Below are 23,609 nucleotides of genomic sequence, written 5' to 3'. Positions count from 1 at the left end.
GTGAGTTTGTGTCACAGCACGTGAGGGCTTTCCAAAAACCTCCGCAATGCCCCTACCTTTCTTCTTCCTATTAACTCTAGGACTGGAGGATCTTTAAGTCTTGGCTCTTAAAAAGATGACACTTGTTGCTTAGCCAACTGATTCATGAAGATTTAGTCAATTGCCAGTAGAGTTGGTTTGCTTTTGGGAGCTTATTGTCTGAGGAGCAGGTAGGTGTACTTAAGGGGTCAGACAAATAAGTTCGCAAACTCATCCCAGAAAAAGTGCTACATACCTCATTGCTGAATATCACTACGGTCACCTCTGAAGTACTCCCCTTGGGAAGCTATGCACTGACGCCAGCGCCTAGTCCACCCTTCAAAGCAATTTTGGAACTCTTTTTCTGGATTGGCCATCCGAGCTGTCACTGTATTATCCTTGATGTCCTGAATGTCATCAAAATGTCTTCCTTTCAATATTTCCTTTATCTTCAGGTAAAGAAAGAAGTCTTTGGGGACAGTAGGGAGGGTGATCAGGTGAGTAGGGAGGGTGTTCCAATCCAATTATTTGTTTCCTGGCTAAAAAGTCCCTCACAGACAGTGCCGTGTGAGCTGGTGCATTGCTGTGATGCAAGAGCCAGGAATTGTTGGTGAAAAGTTCAGGTCGTCTAACTTTTTCACACAACATTTTCAGCACTTCCAAATAGTAAACTTGGTTAACTGTTTGACCAGTTGGTACAAATTCATAATGAATAATCCCTCTGATGTCAAAAAAGGTTAGCAACATCATAGCAACAAGTTAGTGAATTTAATTGTCTGCCCTCATATTTCTATGGTGAACGTTTCCAGGACAGTACACTTCATGGAGTTCCTGAATTGTTGCTTTTTATGGTTTTAGATTGTTCTCACTTCCTGGATCCACACATAACTCTCAGTCTTGGAAAACTGTCATCACCAAGGGGATGGGCCTTGGATCCATGACTATTCCAAAGTCAAGGCATCCACAGTCACCAGTGCTGCTTAAAGGGCAGGTAACACGTAGCATCACAAGAGGTGGTAGGGCGTGGTGAAGCACTGATCTGGTACCCGTGACTTACAGTACAGTCAGCATTAGAATGAACAGCTATGGCTGGTGATTGCCTGAAAACAAATCAATCTCTTGAAATTCATCTTCCCGAACTGCAACGCAAAGCACTAGGGAAAATCTCTCTAGGGATTTGATCCAGGAATTCCACATGAGATGGCTCATATAACTCTTTTTTGCGATACAATCAACACGAAACCAAGACAAGAATAGTTTTTAAAGAAACACCTTTTTGTATTCCCCAAATGGGAGTGGCTGTAAGAACATGTTGAAAAGCCAATTTCACCCCAGGGAGAACAGCAGTGAGTGAGAGGCCAGCAGCCGCGGTTCAGTCTCTTGGTCTGGTCAACTTCCTGGCATCCCGCTGGGTCACTGAGCAAGGAGGGTCTGCTACTTGCTGTGCTCTCCCCCTGGAGTGTGGTAACTGGGCTGAGGATTTCTCAGGGAAGTGCCACCTTGCCGCTGCAGTTTTTGTACAGATCTCTGCAGGTTTTGTAACACTGTGCGTATCCCCCCAATCACAGTGTTACAGAGCTTTACAAAAACCTCTCTGGGTTTCATTCACCCTATGTGAACTCTGAGAACCCCCAGCCGGATGTTTTCGCCAAGTCAAGCTCCAGCAAGATCAAAGTGTTTGGCAGTTAGGTCAGGGCAGACTCTCTCAGGTGCTTTTGTCTGAGGCTCTTCTGTCCCCTTGGCTAGATCTGCCCTGGAGTTTGAAACTAGAATGCACTTTTAGACACCATCAGTCCACTCCCATCTGTGCTTTCTGGCCAGTCTACTCTCAAATGCTTTCCCACAGAGGACTTGGTCAGGTATCTGAATGTCTCAAGTGGATTCTACATGCTGTGGGTTAGGCAGAAAATGTTTGTGATCAATGTAATTTCTCCTGTCACCTGCTAAGCTTCCAAATCATCTGTCTGTCCCGCTTTACACCTGAATAGTGTCAAACAATTTACAAAGGGCTTTCACATAAATTTAAAATTATCCTCTCCATTGACTCCTCGGTTGCTAAATTCAGGGCCAGTAGTCCATACAGTGCTTTGTGTGATTTAGAAAAGGCAACCCTGCTGGGCGCATGCAGAAGCAGCAGCTTGGGTTCAAGCTTGGGAAACAGATGGCACCTTTGTGTGCTTTATAAAAGGCTCCCTTTTCCCCAGCTGATGCAGCTCCACACTAGGGCTTCTGCTCCGCAAACTGAATTTTAGCCCCACTTGTCCACTTGGCCGATTGCCCTTGTGCAAGGCACAACTTGTGCAGCTAGATGCAGTGGCTCTGGCCAAATTCAGTTGATGCTTTTATTTATATTCTTGTTTGACCTCTGATTTTGACATAGTGATTCCCTGTTTGAAAACTCTCCTCTGGGGCTCTCAGGACACTGGTCTTGGTTCGCCTTTGATCTTTATGTCAATCACTGTGAAAATAAAGTGATACACTAGAGCTCATCCAATGTGACCTTATTAAATGTGAACTGTTAAAAGAGTGTGAATTTTGTTGTTGTAGTTCATAAAAGGGAGAAGCATTCAAAAATGGTTGATCTTCACACTTTCCCTGGAGGATGTTATCCAAATCCATGGCTTAATTTAAGTATTGTTATTTTACTTATAATTTCTGTGACAACTCCTTCCCACCCTACGTGTAACTGCATGCCTGCCCTGTGAACGCCAAGCAATTTCATCTCAACATACAGAGTCGAATATTCTCTTTTTGATTAACTGCCCTCCTCTCCTTCCCCCTACCCCCCCAAAAAAAAGAATAGGAAAAGAGGAAAAGAAGGAATGTTATGGTCTCAGTAACAAAGTAATAGGGGATGACTTAGGGTAGAAAGTAGGAAAATGTGAGCCTCATGGGAAGCGCCAGATGAAAATAAAGAATCGTAAATTGGACTCTGGAGTATAGCTGTTTTTAGGTGCTAGTCTTTGAACTGACAAGAGGTGGCTGGTTACTGTGTTGAATAATAGATAAAGCTTCTGATTAACCCCTGTGACTCATTGACTTTCTCTTAGCACGTTGTACAGACTTTCCCAAGCAGCCATCAGTAGCTGGTTTAACAGAACTCGTTATAAGAAATAAAAAGTTGGGAATGAGAAGGCAATGAAAATCTTGAATTATACCAGATCTTAAACTATGCAACCTTGGGGGTCTGGGATGGTGAATTTTACAATCCTGTGGCTGTGGAAGAGACCTTTGGGATGATGATGAATCTTGACAAGAATGCAGCTGCTGTGTATCCCAACTTTTCACCCCCTGTCTGTGACAGAAGTATGCATTCATGTACTTTACCACATGGCTTTGCAGGACCTCCTGCTACAGGCCGAGCATACATCTCGTGCCACTGATTATGGGGCTTGGCCAGCTTTGATCTATAGAATGTGGGTAGAAGGACAGTGTGCTCCTTCTAAGCTGAGGCTTGAAGAGGTGTCATGTCATGGATTTCCAGCAGCGCTCTTGAACCTCCACCTTCTGAGATTGGAAGAGTATGCCCTAGGGAGCCATTGCTGCTGCAGCCTGGGTCTTCGCATGAAGCCATGTGGAGGAGACTTGAATCTAACCTACATCTTGAAGCCCAATACAGCTGACTTGAAGATCAGTGTGCAGCAACAATATAGGTTTGTTGTCAGCAACTGAAATTTGAGGATTGTTTGTTACAGACCATGATCACAGCAGCAATAGCTGACGAATACAGATGCTAAACTATAGGGGGAACACAATCATGAAATTTCATGCTTAAAATTTTGCCTGGATCCCTAGTATCTTCAGGATAAAATGGTATGGAACACAGGCTTTTGCTCACCTTCCCAGGCTGACATCTTATACTTTCCACTTGCACCCTTACACTCAGCAGCACCGACTCCTTGCTTCCTGAGAGCTCCATTGTCTTTCAGACTTCTTTGCCTTTGTCAGGGGATTGATTTTCTTTCCCACTTTGGCCCCTAATGCATCTCCTTAGGTTCTATTCATTTTCTGGTCGTGGCTTAGATATTGACTTCCCTGAGAACTCCTAAACGACGGCTCAAGACTGGACTGGGTTGGATGCCCACGCATTCCCTGAATTTTCGTGACATGTAGTGCTTATCTCCATCATTGCACTTAAGACCCCCTTTCCCATTGGGTAGAGACACTTGAGAGAAGGGAGTTGTACTTATTCACTTCTGCATACCTTGTTCCAGTACAGTGCCTGACTCAGTTGAGTGCTCAGAAAGTGTCTTCTGAATCCATTTTAAAGACAAGATATCTAATGTTCAGAAAGAATAAGCTAGGAAGTGACAGAGCCATGGCCCAAACCCACATGTTCCTTCTCCTAGTCCTCTGCTGTCTTTCTGATAGCAGGCTGCCTTATAGAATATGATCTTACATTTGTTTAGCGGAGCATAGCAACATTAGTGGCAAACAAATTACTTGATTTTTAACATTAGCCTGAGTTAAGCATCATTGGGAAGATAAATTTGTTGTGATTTGCTCCAAACCATGAAATATATTCAAAAGCCAAATAGAAATGAGTTTCATGTTGTCTACATACTTGGATTATTCAACTCACATTCTTTTTCACTTACCTGAGTGATCAAGGATCAATTGTGCCTCTCGAGGGAGGAATCCTAGAGTGTCACAGCTAGAAGAGACTTCAAGGATCACAGATTCACTGCCTGGGTATTCAGATGAGAGTCTAGAACGATTCAGAGAGGTTTCACAACTTGGCCAAGGCACCCAACTTCAAATGAACATACAAGAAATCAAGTATTCTAGTTCTTAGTCTGGTGATATTTTTTGGTATACTAGGCAACTACCTAGTCTTCTTTGGTTTTATATTCTGGCATTTATCATTTGAAAGTGTTTCTGGGTCTATTCTCAGTCTCAGAGCTGGTCTCCTTCCCTGAAGTGAGCATAGAATGGCCTGGGAAACCTGGCATTTTCTTTTTTTATGTGGCTTTTCACTGTTGCATGAGATGCTCTTTTGTGGGGAGGAGTGGGAGGCAGTCACAGGATGGGTATATCCTGAAGTTCAGCTCTTCACAGAAGGAGGCCAGCCCATGTTCTCAGTGCCAGGCCAGCTCATCCTCAAGGGGGAACAGAGGAAAGCGACAGTGTGCGGAATGTTTACCATGGTATTATTCAGTCCTGGCTAGGACCAGGCCTTCTGCTTGGAGACTCAGAGCACTTTGAGAAAATTTATGGGATACCAAACCAAGAAATGAAATAGGGATTGGACGGGGATATCGTTTGAACTAGCTTTATTCATCTCCACCTCCTGCTCCTGGTGTTGATATGTACTCTTTCTTTTTTAATTTAATTTTTTAATTTTGTGATGTCTGATCTTATTTATTTGTTACTGTCAGAAAATCTCATTTCTGACTAGGCTCAGATTTAGAGGTAGAAGCTGTCAGAGAGGGCAGCCCACCTTTCTTGGCAATCTGTTCCTCGCATTTTTCTTTGGCATCCTTCATTCTCTTGGCCAAAAGTGTAGCATATGCTGCAGCCTCTTTCATACTTTTCTTAGCAGGCTGTTTCTTCAGACCAATATGTGGCACTTGTGTTACAGGATGCGTGGAGTGACCAGACACTGAATCTTGGGTGCTTTGGTTCTAGGTTTCTTACCTTCCTTGTTTAGGGGCTTTCTCACAACATACTGGCAGACATCATCTTCTTTAGAGAGATTGAAAAGTTTGCCAATTCTGCTAGCCATTTTGGGCCCCAGGTGACGAGATACAGTAGTATCAGTGAGACCAGGAATATCTTTCTCCCCTTTTTTAAAAATGACCAAGTTGAGAAAACTCAGATTGACGTCCATAATGCAGCCCTGAACAGATTTACACTTTCTTTCTCGCGTCCTCCTTGGTCTATAACAGGAATGCCCCTTACTCAGCAGCAGGCCGACACGGCCATCGGTCAAGATACCCTGTTTCATGGGGAAACCTAGTTTGTCGTTCCCACCACTGATTCGAACCACATAACCCTGCCATTCTTCACCCATAACGTCAGCAGCAACTTCTGTGGCCATACGTTTCTCATAAAATGTGCGAAGTTTGCATTCATCATCCACTTCGATGAGTTTCTGGCAGCCAGTGGCTGGGAAAGAGATGTTCGGCTTCATCCTGAAGCAGCCGACTGCCTTTGAGGTGCTACAAAAAAGAGAGATATGTACTCTTTGAGGGTTACAGACAAACTATAGTATATTCAAAGGAGAATACTAGGCTGTTGAAGCGACTTCAAACCACGTACAGGAAGAAACAGCTAAAAAACATGGGGACGGTAGACCAAAGGAAGGGAGATAGTGGGGGTGTTTGATCATAGTCTTTGTATATCTAGTGGGGAAGAGCTGGCTTATTAAATCATGTCTACTTCTGCATTCTATCTATTGCTATGTGTTGGTTTGGCTGAAATATACGAGCAAAAACTAGCCTTACACGGATAATGTAGTTTGAAGAGATGTTAATTCTAGTGCAGAACCTGAAACCATGTTAATGAACTTTCCGTATTCTGTTACATTAAAATTAATTGGCCTGTCTTGGATGGAACTTTCACCCATGTATATTTTTGTAACATTATCCATCGGTCATTTGGGAAATAATTAGTTCACTGAGCTAGGCAACTTATACGTGTTGACACATTTCATTATACAATATAAAAATATCACAGTAGTTAATATCACTACTGATATTTTTAAATCAGAGAAGTACTTAAATGTTGGGAGCCACCCAGCTCACAGTGGCAGACACAAATTTCCCTAAACTCGTATTTTTTCCTGAAAGCTTAGCTTTTTTATTATTAGCAATCATTATCAATTGTTTTTCTTGATGTGACAGGCTCAGTTCATTCATTTTCAAGAAGATAACTAACTGCCAAATAGCCAAGTTTGAATAACCATAGTTTGTTAGTCATTCTTTCAAGCAGAAACGGTGTTTCAAGAAAAAAGTGGCTAGTTCAGCTTGTAATTCGCACAATTGCAACAAATGTTTTCCCTTGAGATAACTATTATAATTTGGAATATAGCAGAAGGGCTTTATGGGTACTTCCCCCTTTGTCACGTAAGATACTGAAAAGACATATACTCAAGAGCTTAGATTTAATAAAATTAAGTTTTCACTTCATCAATGTTATAGAATGAATTGTGCCCTCCCAAAAGTCATATGTTGACCTTCTCACTCCCAGTACCTCAGAACATGACATTTGGAGACTGGGGCTTTAAAGAGCTGATTACATTAAAATGAGGCCCTTAGCGTGGGGCCTAATCCAATCTGACTGGTGTCCTTATAACAAGAGGAAGTTTGGACTCACAAAGAAGAGACACCAGGGATATGCACGCACAGAGGAAAGACCATGTGAGGACACAGCAAGAAGATGGTCAGCTGCAAGTCTTAGGAGAAACCAACTCTGTAGATACCTTGATCTTGGACTTCTAGCCACAGAACTGTGAGAAAATCAGTTTCTGCTGTTTAAGTCACCCAGTATGTGGTATTTTGTTATGGCAGCCCCAGCAAACTAATAGTCAACAACATTTTAAAGTGAAAGAGAAACTGCCTTTTTTTTCCCTCCTGCAGATATGTGGCAATGAAGAATACAATGACTACTAATACTGAATGCCACTGCCTTGATTCATGTGAAAGGACCAGCAATTTTACCCACATTCCTTCTGCACTATCAGTGCAAATGTCAATATAATGAAAAAGACGAATAATATCTTGGTATTATTATGAAAATAGTTCTGACCTCATGGACTCCCTGAAAATGTCTTAAGGCCCCTAGAGGTCCACGCACCATACTTTGAGAACCACTGACCTAATTCTATGTTGTTTGTGCTGCCAAAGCTGCAATAGCAGCAGTCAATCCCAGGCTTCCTGTGCTGCTGCACCCCTCTCTAATTGTTTGCTAGTGATTAGCAGACCAATTGTAGCATATACTTTCACTGATCCATAAGTAAGTGGTCAGAAGTCATTTTGAGCAGCGGCCTTCCAGTTCTTTAAAAATAATAAAATTGACCCAAATACTTTGGTTGGAATTTCTAGAGTCGAAGACCATGGATTTTTATGTCATCTGCCACTGGTTTCTTCTTCTTGGAAGTCAGATGCTGGATCCGTGCTTGTGCTTTGGTGACAGAGGGAGGGCTCAGTGAAGGCCTGGAGTCTGACTCTGTTGGTTCAGTACCCCTACTATATTTCTGTGGCAATACTTCAGCCTTTCCATTAAAAATAATGTTCACTTGTTTAAGTGATAGATAGTTAGGATGGTAACTTGAGTTTTTGGCAAAACTATAAAGAGAAAGAATAGATCAATATGGTTTGCAGAGTTAATGGGTTAAATAATACACTTAACAACTGGACAAAAATTAAAAGAGGCCAGGTTTTTAAACTGAGACCCTATAAAGCCCAAGAATGGATAAACTTAGTTGAGTTCCCCTTATTTAGAGGACACCTGATACGCCTTGACTTTTGTTAAAACCTTCTCTTACCTTCTTTACATGTCCACCCACCTGAAGAAGATGTGAGGCTGACAATCAACCAACTGCAGGTCGTTGGTACACCTATAGAAGAATGGAACTACCGCATCCCCACACAAGTGGAGGACTTCATTTTGAGCTATTGTCATCATCTCAGATCTTAAAAGGCAGTGATTTTAAGATACGTCATTTAAGCCTACGTCTTGAATAAGAAAAATCCAAAATGTGCAACATCATCATTAGCGATTTTCTCATTTATTTTATTAGAAAAATTGTGAAACATCCCCAAATAAAGAGATTAATAGAATCAATATCTTTAGACTCATTTAAGAATCACCTAGATTTAAGAATTGTTAATGTTTGCTATATTTGCTATATATTTTGGTCAAATATTTAAAAATAAGTTATAAGCATCATGACAATCCTAAACAACTCAGTATGCATTTAAAAAGTTAAAAATATTTTTCTACATAATCATAATACTACCATTTCCCACCTAACAAGGTTAACAATTCCCTAAAATCATTTAACAACCCGTCCATGGTCAAATTATCCATGGACATTTTGTCCCAAAATGCCTTTTACAGATGGTTTTTTTTTTTTTTTAAATTTTTATTGGGGAATTTTGGGGAACAGTGTGTTTCTCCAGGGCCCATCAGCTCAAGTCATTGCAGGGGTGCAGCCCACCATCCATGTGGGAATTGAACCAGCAACCCTGCCGCTCAGAGCTTGTGCTCTTACCAACTGAGCCATCCAGCGCTCCCCATGACTACTTTTTAACAACCGATTTGTACTTCTTAATCCCTTCCCCTTTTTCACCCACACTCTTAACCCCCCTCCCATCAGGAAGTCATCAAAATGTTTTCTGTATCAATGGGTTTGTTTCTGTTTTGTTTCTTAATTATGTTTGCTAGATTCCACATATAAGTGAAATCACATTGCGTCTGTCTTTCTCTGATATACTCTACTCAGCACAACACTCTACAGATGGCAAGAACCCATTTTTTTCCATGACCGAGCAATATTTCATTGTTTATATATTTGCCACCTCTTCTTTATCCATTCTTTATCCATTCTTTATCCATTCATCCATCGATGGACACAAGATGCCTCCACATCTTGGCCATTATAAACAATGCAGCAATGAACATATAGATGCACATGTTCCCTTGAAGTAGTGTTTTGGGTTTCTTTGTATAATTACCCTGAAGTGGGATTACTAGGTGCTTCATTGTCTCTTCTTATAGCCTTTGTTTTTTTTTTTTTTTTTTAAGATTTTATTGGGGAAGGGGAACAGGACTTTATTGGGGAACAGTGTGTACTTCGGGGACTTTTCCAAGTCAAGTTGTCCTTTCAATCTTAGTTGTGGAGAGCACAGTCCAGCTCCAGGTCCAGTTGCCATTGTTAGTTGCAGGGGGCGTAGCCCACCATCCCCTGCAGGAGTCGAACCGGCAACCTTGTGGTTGAGAGGACGCGCTCCAACCAACTGAGCCATCTGCCCACCTGAGAGCTGAGCAGCAGCTTATTGACTTCATTCTAGTTGTAGAGGGTGCAGCTCGCTGGCCCATGTGGGAATCGAACCGGCAGCCCTGTTGCCCAGAGCTCATGCTCTAACCAACTGAGCCACCCGTCCTAGCCTTTGTTTTAAAGTCTAGTTTGTCTATTTCGTATAAGTATTGCTACCCCAGAAGTTTTTGTTTTTTGTTTTTTTCATTTCTATTTTCATGAAATAACTTTTTCCATCCCTTACTTTCTGTTGGTGTCTTTCAATATGAAGTGACTTTCTTGCAGGCAGCATATGTAAGGGTTTTGTTTTCTTATCCATTCATCCCTCCTATGTCTTTTAATTGGAGCATTTAATCCATTTACATTGAAAGTAATTATTAATAGATATATAGCTATTGCCAATTTATTATTCATAATTTTGATTTTTTTTTTCTATCTCAAAAAAGTCCTTCTAACATTCCTTGTAATACTGGTTTGGTGGTGATGAACTCTTTTAACTTTTTCTTGTCTGGGAAGATCTTTATCTGTCCTTTGATTTTAAATGATAGCCTTGTACAGTAGGCTTGGTTGTAGGTCCTTGGTTTTTATCACGTTGAATATTTTGTGCCAATCCCTTCCTGCCTGCAAAGTTTCTATTGAGAAATCAGCTGACAGTTTTATGGGAGCTCTCTTATAAGTTACTAGTTGCTCTTCTCTTGCTGTTTTTAGGATTCTCTCTTTATCTTTAACCTTTGCCATTTTTATTATAATGTGTCTTGGTGTGGGCCTGTTTGGGTTCACCCTGTTTGGGGCTCTCTGTACTTCCTGGACTTGTATGTCTATTTCTTTCACCAGGTAAGGAAAATTTTCAGTCATTACTCTTTTAAATAGGTTCTCAATCTCTTGCTTTCTCTCTTCTCCTGGTATCCCTATGATGCAAATATTGTTACACTTGATGTTGTCCCAGAGGTCTCTTAAACTTCATTTTTTTTGGATTCGTTTTTTATTTTGCTGTTCCAATTGGGTGTTTTCTACTACCTTATCTTTCAAATCATTGATTTGATCCTCTGCTTCATCTAGTCTGCTGGTGATTCCTTCTAGTGCATTCTTCATTTCAGTTTTTGTATTCTTCACTTCTATATCTTTTTTATCGTTTCTATGTCCTTTTAAATGTTTGCTATCTCTTTGTTGAAGTTCTCGCTACATTCCTTGAGCATCCTTATAATTATTGTTTTGAACTCAGTTAGGTTGCTTGCTTCCATTTCATTTAGTTCTTTTTCTGGATTTTTCTCCTGTTATTTCATTTAAGACAAATTTCTTTGTTTCCTCATTTTGGCTGCCTTTCTGTGTTTGTTTCTATGTATTTGATCTGCTATGTCTCCCAGTTTGGCTGGGCGGCCTTTTGTAGTAGGGACCCAGTGGCACAATCTCCCTGGCCACCTGCTCCAGGTGCTCCAGGAGTATCCCTTTTGTGGGTTGTATGTACCCTCCTGTTGTAGTTAGTCTTGATTGCTAGTGGCACATCAATGGGTGGGATTGACCTCAGGCTGATTGGCTGTGGGGTTGGCCATGTCCACAGCTTATGGGCTGCTGTGCAGGGGGCTTACCCCACTGAGTGGGATTTGCCCCAGTGGGCTCTGATGCCTGTTGAGATCACCTTTTGCATGTGCCACTTTTGGGCTAATTGGGTAGTGCTCTGCTGTGGTCTGAAGCCAAGCTCCAAGCATGTTGGTTCTGGGGCCTCTTGGGAGGGGATGTGGTGCAGGCCCAGGTCACCCACTGCCTGTGACTGGCCAGTTCCTACCTGGTAGGAGCTATAAAATGATCTGTGATTATTCGCTGCCTGTGCTAAACCTGGAGGCATGTGGGATAGGCCTTGCTGTGAACTGAGGTCAGCTGCCTCCAGCGCCAGGATTGGGGTAACTCTGCAAAAAATCAGGACACCCTGATTCCTGCTTCCACCTGCCAGCTCTCTTAATGTTCAGTTGCAGATAAAGCCTCGTGCAGTAGGCAAGTTGGGTGAGGCAGGGGCTCAGGGAGTCACTAGAATGGAAAGAATTGTTCACCAGGTTAATGTAAATTCCAGTTTGGTGCAAGTGCTGAGTTTGGAGCGACTCAGCAAAAGTCTCAGAGTATACTGAGGCCAGTTGCCACTTACGTGATGCCTGCTGGACTCTGATAGTTTTCTAAGAAAAAGTGCAAAATGGGCAGGGCTGTCTGCTCAGGAGAAAGTGCCTCCAGCTGAGTCAGTGGGGCAGAGCCGCAGAGCTCATCTGGCCAATCAGATTTAGATTTGGCCTGTGGGGGGTGGGCTCAATACAAGCAAGATGGCGTCCACCCGCTGGCTGCACGGAAGGAGGACCTCTCACTGGGAAAATGCCGACTGTCCTCCATTCCTGTCCCTAAACCCACACACCTCAGTCTGCTTCCCTCCTGTATGTCTTTGAGACCCCCCAGAGTCACCGTCTCTCCGCTGGAGCTTAAGGTGAGTGATTGCGAGTGGATGAGTCTGTGTGCGAGCTGTTTATAAGGACATCTGGGTTTCCTGCTGCCTTCCATCCCACCAAACTGTCGGAATCCCCACTGTTTTTCACAGCTAGATATTGTAGAGGCTCTTCTTCTAGGCATTTGTAATCCAGGCTGGGGAACCTGGTGTGGGAGGCTGGGGTCCTTTGCTCCTCTGGGGGGAAGCTCCACAGCCGATATTGCCCTTTTGATTCTCAACTGCTACATGGAAGTTTGGGGCCTGTTTTGTGTCTCTGCACCTCCTACCAGTCTCGTTGTGGCTTCTCTTTGTATTTTTAGTTATAGGACTTCTGTTTGGCTAGGCTTCAGATGGTTCTCCAGGTTGATTGTTCTATAATTTAGTTGTAATTTTAATGTGTTCACGGAAGGATGCAGGCTCAGTGTTTATATACTCCGCCATCTTGCTAAGAATAAAACTTTTTTTTTGGCTTGGATTATATTTTTTCTGCATGATTTCTTGTGTGAAGCAGGAAGCTAGTCATATTTCCTTTTTTTGGTAACTGTGAATACTTCCAGTCTGCTATCACAGAAAAAAATGTTATAACCTCGTCACTATATACTGAAAAATTAATGTTTAAAAGAGTGTGCTTTTAGAAAACGTAATCCAAAGATATGTTCCATTTCTGCACTAAAAATGAGAATTTCATTAAAAGTGTTCTTTTTGTGAATTATATATTTCCCCGAAAATGGGCATTTTGATCTAATGTTATTTTGATTGAGTTGATGTATTCTATCCTTTAAAAGCCATAAACCCAGTTATTTTGGACAATCTGGGAAGAGGCCTAAGTATAGTTTTCTTCCCCTGTGCAGTACTTTTGCTCTTCTAGACTTAAAAAGAGCAATTAGATTTGGTGTGCTAACTGGTGATTGTAATCCCAGGATGAAGGGATTAATCCCCTGTGTTCTTGGATCAAATGTAAGTAGAGTCAAGAGAAGAACGAAGGAGAACCCAGGCTTTATAAACTCTCAGATCTATGGGATTGACATTGATTGATCCTGAAGTGAATAGAAATATTGCTTAGTTCCCAGCAAATATGTTTCAAAAACACATTCTTTAAGTGGGTAGGGATAAATTGTGTCTTTGCTCTGGATCGAGGAGACTGCTTGGTGGCATTAAGTCAGAGAGGGAGATGCCTTAATTCTGAAATAATATTCCCGGTGGTGCTAGGTCTTCCACTTCCATCTTCAAGGACACACTCAAAATTTATCTCCAGAAGCTCTTCCCAGCTAACTCTACTCAACAAAAAATTTCCCTCCCAACATCTGTTTACTTACTTGTGACTTTCTGATAGCTTAGGTTTTATTTATGAAGAGTGTGTACTCCTCATTATGTCACTGGGCTATTTTTCCAGTGCTGCCTAATGACAACCTTCGTGTTGTCTCTACTCCCTCACTTCAACAGTTTTCTCACCAGAACAACGCACATGAACTGCTAGGGTTTGGTAATTCAGGGTCAGAGTTTCCCTTCTGGATCTGTTTATAGTATGGCCTGTAGAAATACATTATTTAAAATGACTTGAGCAATCCCTCTCCTGGGTATCTACCCAAAAAATCTGAAAACATTTATACATAAAGACACGTGTGCTCCAATGTTCATTGCAGCTTTGTTTACAGTGACCAAGACATGGAAACAACCAAACTGTCCTTCGATAGATGAATGGATAAAGAAGTTGTGGTATATATACTCAATGGAATACTATTTGGCGGTAAGAAAAGATGATATAGGAACATTTGGGACCACATGGATGGATCTTGAGAGTATCATGCTAAGCGAAATAAATCAGACAGAAAAAGCAGAGAACCATATGATTTCACTGATATGTGGTATATAAACCAAAAACAACAAAAGAAAAAGACAAACAAATGAGAAACAAAAACTCATAGACACAGACAATAGTTTAGCGGTTACCAGAGGATAAAGGGGGTGGGGGGTGGGAGATGAGGGTAAGGGGGATCAAATATATGGTGATGGAAGGAGAACTGACACTGGGTGGTGAACACACAATGGGATTTATAGATGATGTAATACAGAATTGTACACCTGAAATCTATGTAATTTTACTAACAATTGTCACCCCAATAAATTTAAATAAATAAATAAAAAGGAAAAAAAATGACTTGTACTCTGTAAGCAAGTCATATTCCAATGAGATGGAATTCAGTTCACAACAACCACTATCTAAGCATTTTTGTACATTTTAAGTACATGTTTTAGCATTTAGTACATGTTTTATACTAGGCATTGAGCTCATTGAAGAGAGGAGTTATGTACATTGGACACACATGGGTTCAACCCAGGATATTGTCGGTCCCATTCCCTTTACTTCTTCCATGATATTCTCTTTTACATTTCCATGTGTATAGTTAATGAATGTTAAAGTGTGTGGTTGGGATTATTTGTTACTAATGACTTTGGTGATACTTGTTCACATTCTGAAACCATTGCAGTAGACAATATGGAGTAAACTCCTAAAAAAAGGAATCTGGGGGCCAGGGGGCAATGAAGCTCATATTTTATTTCCCCATGACACTCAGAGGATTCCTCCTGATGCTAAAACATACATAATGGGACACAGGTGGGTGTTTTTGGACAAAGGCTTAATACATTTTCAACCTCCGTGGTAAATGTCACAGTGAAACATAGCAGTACAAAAACTTTCTTCTTCCTTTTTTCTTTTCTTGGCACTTTGCCATTACCACTCATTCAGAATACCTCAGAAATCTTTCAATGTTGTTATTGTGGTTAAATGCTATAAAACTCAGAGGCACAAAATTATTAGAATCACACAAATCCATAAGTAAAGCACTAAGAACCTAAAAAAATAAATGGGTGTAGAAAAAAATGAGAAAGTCAGTCATTGGTTAACAAACTTGGAAAAATGTTTTAACCTTCTAGTAATAAAAGTGTAAATAGAACATTAACAAACCATTTTTTTTTGAGAGATATTTAAGCAAAGCTTTTGTCATAAAAGGTGATGTTTCCAATGCTGGCAAAATGGTAACAATATAAATAGTTATATTTTTATTAGAAGCCAATTACTTAATATCAAGATGGTAAAAATATTCATACTAGTTTGAGCAAATATTTTCACTTTGTGGAATTCACTGTGAGAAAATACTGTATATGTTTGAATATAAAATGAGGTTTATTTTCCTTAGAGAATAGAGAGTCCCTTATATTTAATTCCTTACAAAAGTTACAAAAAGCAATATTACTTTCATGTCATTATTTTATTTTGCACAGTTAAGTAGTGAAGACACATTATTCTGAAATGATCTTAATCAATGCTTGTTCATAGATGCTTATGGAAGTCAGCTGATGAGATTAGTAAAAAAGATGACTACATAATTTAACAAAAATTTAGTAACTATTCTTGGGAGTATGCCTTCAAAATTATAAGTGTTTGATATTGTTTAAACACATCTTTTAAAGTAAATGTTTTGTGTGAAGATCAAGAATATCACTTACACAGGATGTGGTGTACAGCATAGGGAATAGAGGGAATGGAATTGTAATAGCTATATATGATGTCAGAGGGGTAGTAGATTGGTTATCACTTTGTGAGGGGTGTAAATGTCTAACTATTGCATTGTTTTGTACACCTGAAACTCATAAAAAAAAGAATATCACATACAAAATAAATAGCAAAACAACCATTTTGATGTTATGTGAGTAGATCTTGTGATTTAAAAATGTGTTTAGTGATAGCTTCATATGTGTATTCATAACATGCTACGATTCAAACAACTTAGATACAAGTGAGTTTGATATGCTTTGGAAAAATGTTTGAAGATTTAAAACAGCAGTTCTAGTAATGACAAATATATCAATTTGAGGTGCCTGTGAGGAATTTGAATAAAATTTAGGAACTATGAGGATGAAAAAAGCAGTATTTCAAAATTAATATACAATTTTATATAGTATGTGATTTACAATATGCATGTGTAACTAAATTAATAGATACAATTTTTTAAAGTAGAATTTGACAGTTTCATCTATAACCCTAAGGGTTTATATATTCAAGTTGTTGAAAAACCTAGAATCGTCTATTTGAGCAAATGGAGACTTAGGATTTCATATATATATATGTATGGCTTATATGTATGTATATGTATATATAATTTCCTCATGTACATATATGATAATTTTAAATAATGAAAACATTATAAGTACAGATATGTTCACCACAGAAATTTTTATAATAGGAAAAATGTTGAAATTGCCTAAACTCTCAGTCATAAGAGAACTGATTAAGTAAACTTTGATATGTTCCCAGAAACAATATTAATGTGCCTTATTAAAAATACTGATTAGGAAAAGTATCTAATAACATAGAAAATTGATTATACAATGTTTAGAAAGATACAAATGTGTTCACCGAGTATGATACATATACAGAGCATGTAAAAATCTACACATTGGAAAAAACAGAGAAGGAATACACTGAAATAGCCACTGTAGCTGCTCTTTGGTGGCAGGCTTGATTTTTTTTTTTCAACAGAGAATTCTGTAATGAATTCTAGCTCTCAGCCAATGTAGACAACCTTCCCAGGGCAGTCATCCACTTGAACTCATTTTCTGACAAGGATGCTTGTTTTACTGCTGAATGGCTTTCAAATATTCCAAGTTATTCATGTTGCTGAAATGAAATCTCTTTTTCCAGATATCTCACCCCCTTTAGCCCCCCCGCACTAATTCTGCCCTCTGCTGCAATGAACAGGTTAATGTGCTCTGTCTGTGGGCTGCGCCTCTTCCTGGACATGGGAAGGTAAGTGCCCACTCTGGCAAACTCCAAACTCTCCTTGTATGATCCACACTGAGACTTCAAAAAAGAGAGAACAAAGTTCCCTGTTTTATTTTGGGCAGTGATCCTCCAGCTTTGAAAATTCTGCCATGGTTCCTTTAGTCTTTAGCTTATGGCTATTATCTCTATTAAAATACAATGCTGCCTCCCTCCCACCCCAATTTCAGAAAAGCTAAAGCCTCCATTTATTTTCATTACTTACAAATCACAGTTGATCCTCGAATAAGACGGGTTTGAACTTCGTGGGTTCACTTATACATGTTTTGTTTTTTCCCCCCAACAAATATACAGCCATCCCTTTGTATCCATCCAGAGATTCAACCAACCATGGATTTGGAGGGCTGACTGTATGCATTGTTCTGTGCCATTTTATATAAGGGACTTGAGCATCCTCAGATTTTGGTATAGATAGGGTTCTGGAACCAATCTCCCTCAGGTACTGAGGGATGACTATGAAGTTTTGGGGGAGTCAAAAGTTATGCACTGATTTCTGGCTGGGCGGGGGTTGGTGCCCGTAACCCCCACATTGTTCAAGGGTCAACTGTAATATGAATTGGTTTCAGATCATTTCCTGATGGTTTCAGTGGGAATAGAATGAAAGCATATGAGGGATAGGCTTTCTGAGGAGAGGGCACAGAAAGATGAGATTGGGTGACCTACTTTACAGTTTGCAGAGGGTTGGCAGCTGGCAGCCTCCCTTAGCTATTGCCAAGACTTTGGATTATTCCAGCCACAGCTAAGCACTTTTTTATGGATTCTGCAGGATTCAAGGATTCTGTACTCCTTGAATTCTCATACTATTTTCTTTCAGAGATCCTAAGAAAACACTCCTCCTAATACTGACCTTTAGATTTTCTGGAGAGATCAGGTTAGTATCAATTCAAGTGATAAAACTGAGTCTGCAACAGTATTTTCCCTGGTACTAATGTCTTGGTTTCTCTCCCTGCACTTGGTCTTTGCCCTTCCCATCTTTCTTTGTTATACTAAGAAGGCAGTGCACAGCAGGGACCATTTTCTTGGGGGTGGGGTGGGTGGGAAGTAAAATAAAGCTACAGACTTAGGGAAAGCCAGGGTACAATCTCTTATAGAGAGTTGTAGTATAAGGACATCTTTGCAAGGCCTGGCACAAACTAGCAATGATTTATGGCTAGCAGAATCCCTATCACCATTGTCCTACATGTGGAAATGTCCTGCTGCCCATGGCTTTGAATTCCTACCCAGTGTGTGATCACCACGTGGGATTCAGAGAGGGAGATGGGCAAGGTCAGTGATACAGGAAGGCATTACGTCAAAGTTCTGGGTAGATTTTCAGGTTTTCCTAAAGTACGTGTAAAGTTGTAATACCTACTTTCCAACAATTCCCTTAACTCTCACACTTCTTAATTTCCAACAGGAAGCATTAAATCCCTGAAGATGCTTAGGAGAAAGTCTCCTAGTCTCTCTCTTTGAGCAGGTGTTAGACAATTGAAGGAATCACAGGATGGGAATATCTAAGAAGCTGATTCTCATGCCTTACCCTGGTGGATGCTTCCTGAGTAGTTGGCAGTTGAGACCCACATCTGTTGTGAACTGGCCCAAAGCCAGCAGTTTTGTTCTCTGAATTGGAAAGGAACTCAAATGTGGGGTGTGAAGGGTATAGGGAACCACAGGATGTGGACATTCTGGGTCTCCAGTGCCTCATAAGGAAGATGCATCTGTTGGATTAGGCAGCTGGTGAGAAGATTGAGTCAGCAGCGGACGTGAGCAGTTTCCCAGTACTTGGGTTCTATCTGTCCCACCACTTTCCACGTCTCTCTTAGAACAGGGGCTTTTCCAGGTTGATTAGTCAATCTGTGTATAGTCAGGTCTGACTACCAGGATCAGTGTGATGGTATAAACAATGCTGAATGACAAGATCCTTCCTCCAGATGTGTTGGAGACCAGATGGCTTGGGGTGTGGATACCAAAAAGCCGTGGCAAAAACATGTTAACCCCTCTTGGCAAGCAATCTATCTGTACTGATAGCTGAGTTGATTAGTGTATGTAGGATAAAGTCTCAGTTTTCACCACTGAATTCTTCATATGCAGAAACAATGTACAGGAACTGGTAGAAATATATCCAAATGGAAATACAGGGTGATTAGAGACCTGTTTATACATAGTTCTTAGAATCTTTTGCATTGAAAAAAGGGAAAGATTTTACTCTGGAGTCTTACTTACTTTTTTTTTAAAGTATGTAAGATTCACTTACTTTTACCTTGAGCTTCCAGACTAGCACTAGATTATGTTGACTTGTTCTAGGTTATTTTTGAGTAGACTAGGTCTGCCATAAATACATGGTAGAATGAGGTGTGGTATTAGGAGTGCAAAAGTAGACCAGAGAGTTGGAGTTGTCTAAGGTAACAATGCTTCTTCCATCGAAGGCATATGATTTGGGCAGCTCCCATTATAGACCACAGAACTGGTGCATTTAAGCCTTTACTCTGGAGCTTCATAAGATGCACATATTCCACAGAATCTAATATTCAGTTCTGAGCCTCTACAGGAGTGATATGTAGATTTCCCAATCCTTTCTTTTCTTTTCTTTCTTTCTTTTTTTTTTTTTAATTGGGGAATATTGGGGAACAGTGTGTTTTTCCAGGACCCATCATCTCCATGTCAAGTTGTTGTTTTCAATCTAGTTGTGGGGATTGCAGCTCACCTCCAAGTCAAGTTGTTGTTTTCAATCTAGTTGTGTAGGGCGCAGCTTACTGGTCCATGTGGGAATTGAACCAGCGACCTTGCTGTTATGAGCACTGTGCTCTAACTACTGAGCAAACCTGCCGCCCAATTTCTCAGTCTTTTCAATGGCATATTATAGTGATGAAGTAGCTGGACGTGAATTTAGGTAGAATCTTCTGAGTCTTTCTGAGTCAGGCACCGTCAAGGGCCCTAACATCAATGACATTCAGGCGCAATCCCAAAATGCTGCTCTGAGAACAGATCTCTGAGAAAAATGCCCCCAAATGGCACAAGGTGGTGCTGACTTTCAGACGTGCATGAGTTTGGGTAGGGCTAGGATGCAAAGAACAGAAGTAGGAAGAGACCTGGTTTGCATCATTTCCCTGTTGAGATGCAAATGGTCTGGGAAGGATCATTGCTGGACAGTGTAGGGTTCAGGTGAAGGAGGAGGGGAGGGAGAAATGAGAGGTAAAAAGTTTGTAGAGTATCAATACTCTTAGAGGAGATTTCAAAGAAAAGGTATGATTTTATAAAGTGGAGGCTAAAGGATCAAGAATAGAGAAAGAAAGATATTTATAAATAAATGCTGCAGGAGGCGCTAAGTGAATGATTGGGTATGGAACAATAACATGGAGAACATTTTTACTGATGTCGACTGTCCCAAGGTAGCTCAAGCTTGAGCTCTTTGCTCTTGATAGCTGCCTGGGATAACAGAGAAATGGAAGAAAAAATTTCTCCATAGAGCTTTCCAAAGAAATTTAAAAATTTAACTTGTACATTGACCTTGTAATGGAAATGACAATGCACAGGAAAGCCCTCTGGGAGTTAGCTTCAGAAGGGAAATACTAGAAAATGCAAATAAGCCAGAGCATTTACAGCAAAAGAGGAAATTCCATCCTTAATGAATGGTCAGATTTAACATAGCTTGGAACATATAATTTTCCATCAGAATAGTGGTAACAACATTTCAGTGAACTTGGGTCTGGGATGCTGTGTGTTGAATAAAAATGGCAGCTGCTATTTTGTGTGAGTTCAGTCAGGAGATACAGGGGACAAGTAGTCTGAGCCCTGATTCTGCTGTTTAGCAGAGCCTCTGGCTCAGAAACGCATTGAGATGTCTTGTGTTTTTCACGTTTTGGTTTGTTTCTGAATGCTGTACAGGGCTGTTATACCTGAGGACCTTGCCTTTTTCACCCTGTGTATGTGTGATGTGTGACACCCTGTGTTGGTGACACCAATGACTTATATGCAAGCTTTGCTTAAGATCTAACGAATATCAGTACTTCAGGTAGACTACAGGATTGAATTCTGAGTCTATTATATACGAACATAGACTTCCTGGTCTTTTTCTTACTGTCCCCAAATATAACCAGATAATCTTCTGTCTGGTTACTTGGGAGCCAAGTTACTTTCTTGCAGAAACATTCTAACGAGTTACTTTAGAAAACCTAAGAGAGTGTAAGACTAAAGACAAGCCACAGCCTGAATCCCAGGCTGCTGTCTTGAGCACAGACGGGAGAATGTTAACAGCCAAGAAATATGAGGTCTTTGGCTCCTTTCCCAGAACTGCCAGGCTAAGACCTTGGCAGAGACTCAACAGGAAACTGAACTCCATTTGCATATCCTTTTATACATGAGAGATTAAAAGCTTCAACCTTGAGTGATCACAGTTTTTAAGAATCATGATGAAGCATTAAAGAGGAGGAGGAGTGTCCCAAGGGAGATGAGCTGGAGGCAAAGCATGGTAGGTGTGAGGTTAGCAGTGACTTTCAATTCCGTTTGATTAATCATGAGTGTATTTTGTTTAGTTCTTTGTTTGATTTTATTCTTATTGGGTCAAAGCTAGGCAGGAATCTGTGCTTCCCAATCTTAGGAATCTGTCAAATTACATCTCCTTTGTCCCACGGTTGCTTTCTCTTCATTCTTGCTGGGCAGAGACTTAGAGCTTATTAGTGCTGAAGGAAACTTCGAGATCATTTAATATAAACTCTCTACTGTATAGATGAGAATCTGATGCTCAAAGAGGTTAACTGACTTATCTAAAGAAGTAACTGACTTATCTAACAACTGACAAAAAGAAGTAAGAATTCTGACTCCGAAACAATTTTTTTTTCCAACAGGCTGCGAGCTCTTCTTAGCGAGTGGAAGTTTCATCAGATCTTAGATCACTTCTTTCCAGCATGTGACTTAGCACAGATACCCTCACAATCTTCTTCCATCAAATGCATGCATTTCCGGCATAGAGAAGCTCTGATTCTCTGCTTTTTCTTCCCAGATCCCCTGGATAATATACCCGTAGTTCTTTAATGGAAGAACCCAGACGTCTGAAATGAGGTTATTTATACTTGGGATTTACGTAGGGGAGTTTGGTTTTCTTGGCCAAGTACCATAGTGAGAACTAACCCCATGTAGACTGCATGGGCAGCATGACGATGGAAAATGTCACCCCTCACAGGTTAGTAACTAAACTTTATAGCTTCCTTTTTTAAGGACGGAAAAGATCTCGCTATTCCTAAAAGGGTGCGTTAATGAAACGTATCCTGAGACTGGGGAGGCCCTGCAGGAGAGCGTCTTCAAAGCTGGAGAAGGACAAACTTTCTGCAAATTGAGACTCCCTTGTCCAGCTATTGTCTTAAGACATCTGAACCAAGTCTATTGAAAAGAGATTTGGCATAAAAAATTTCATTCTCCTTGTTACTTCTGGGAAAGCTGGACTGGACTGGGCCACCTTCATCTGGTACAGACAAAGGGCAATGAAGAAGCCATGTGTCATTGGGGAGCCAGACAGTCACAATGATGGACTTGTCTTTGAGACTTTCACTATCATTAGTGCGGGGAAAGAATTTAGGTTCTATGGGAAGAACATCCTGATGAACTATTTTTATGAAAAATGTACTGGCAGCACATTTGGATTTCTCGGTTTGGAAAAATGAGGGTTGTCAGTGTTCCTTCCCATTCTAGATCTTTTATTCTTTTCTTTTCTGGATAAAACCCACCCTCCTTTTGACCATTAAGAGTTGAGGGGGATGCAGTATTAGCATTATTGATCATCTTTGGTGTGCCGGTCACCTAGATATGCCAGGCGCTTTCTAGCAATGATTTAATTTAATCCTTGTAATAACTCTATGAAATAGGTATTATTATCTCTATTTTATGGGTGAGGAAATAAGAGGTTTAGAGAAATTAAGCAACCTTGTTCAAGGACCCACATGAATAAATGAGGCGTGATTCTCGCCAATTTTGGTCTAATTCCAGAGCCCATGCTGTTTTTACTACTAAAAGAACTCACAGATAAAAACATATGTACAGTTTATAGATCAAAATATACTTTTTAGACCAAATTTTTAAACTTGTTCATTTTAAGATCAGTGAAAGGATCTTGCGAAAGTTAGGGACAATTTTCAGATTATTGGTTTTAAGTTAAACACATATTAATATTTTTGTGAATGATTAAGCATATTTATTTTTGTATATCACTTTACCTATCGGCACTGTATTGACACCTATTTAAGAGAGGAAAATACACCTACTTAAATTGTGCCATGAAACTTTTGTTAACACAATGGAGATGTTTTTTTCATGGATCTGCAAATGTGCTA

General features: G+C 40.3%; 1 pseudogene and 2 gene segments (V, D, J or C); all 3 read right to left on the bottom strand.

The window, feature by feature from the left end:
- LOC117022730 (T-cell receptor alpha chain C region-like) overlaps nucleotides 1-23,609 on the bottom strand; it is a 326,986-nt gene that overhangs the window by 97,780 nt on the left and 205,597 nt on the right.
- Nucleotides 1-23,609, bottom strand: part of LOC117022729 (T cell receptor delta constant-like) — a 49,238-nt gene that overhangs the window by 16,064 nt on the left and 9,565 nt on the right. Inside the window, 1 exon segment of the C gene segment in view lies at nucleotides 18,963-18,986. Within this exon segment, the coding sequence occupies nucleotides 18,963-18,986 (24 nt within the window).
- LOC117022731 (40S ribosomal protein S6-like) lies at nucleotides 5,403-6,151 on the bottom strand (annotated as a pseudogene).

This window comes from Rhinolophus ferrumequinum, chromosome 6 (assembly GCF_004115265.2).
Source record: "Rhinolophus ferrumequinum isolate MPI-CBG mRhiFer1 chromosome 6, mRhiFer1_v1.p, whole genome shotgun sequence".
Lineage (NCBI taxonomy): Eukaryota > Metazoa > Chordata > Mammalia > Chiroptera > Rhinolophidae > Rhinolophus > Rhinolophus ferrumequinum.
This window is presented reverse-complemented; position numbering and strand designations above follow the sequence as displayed.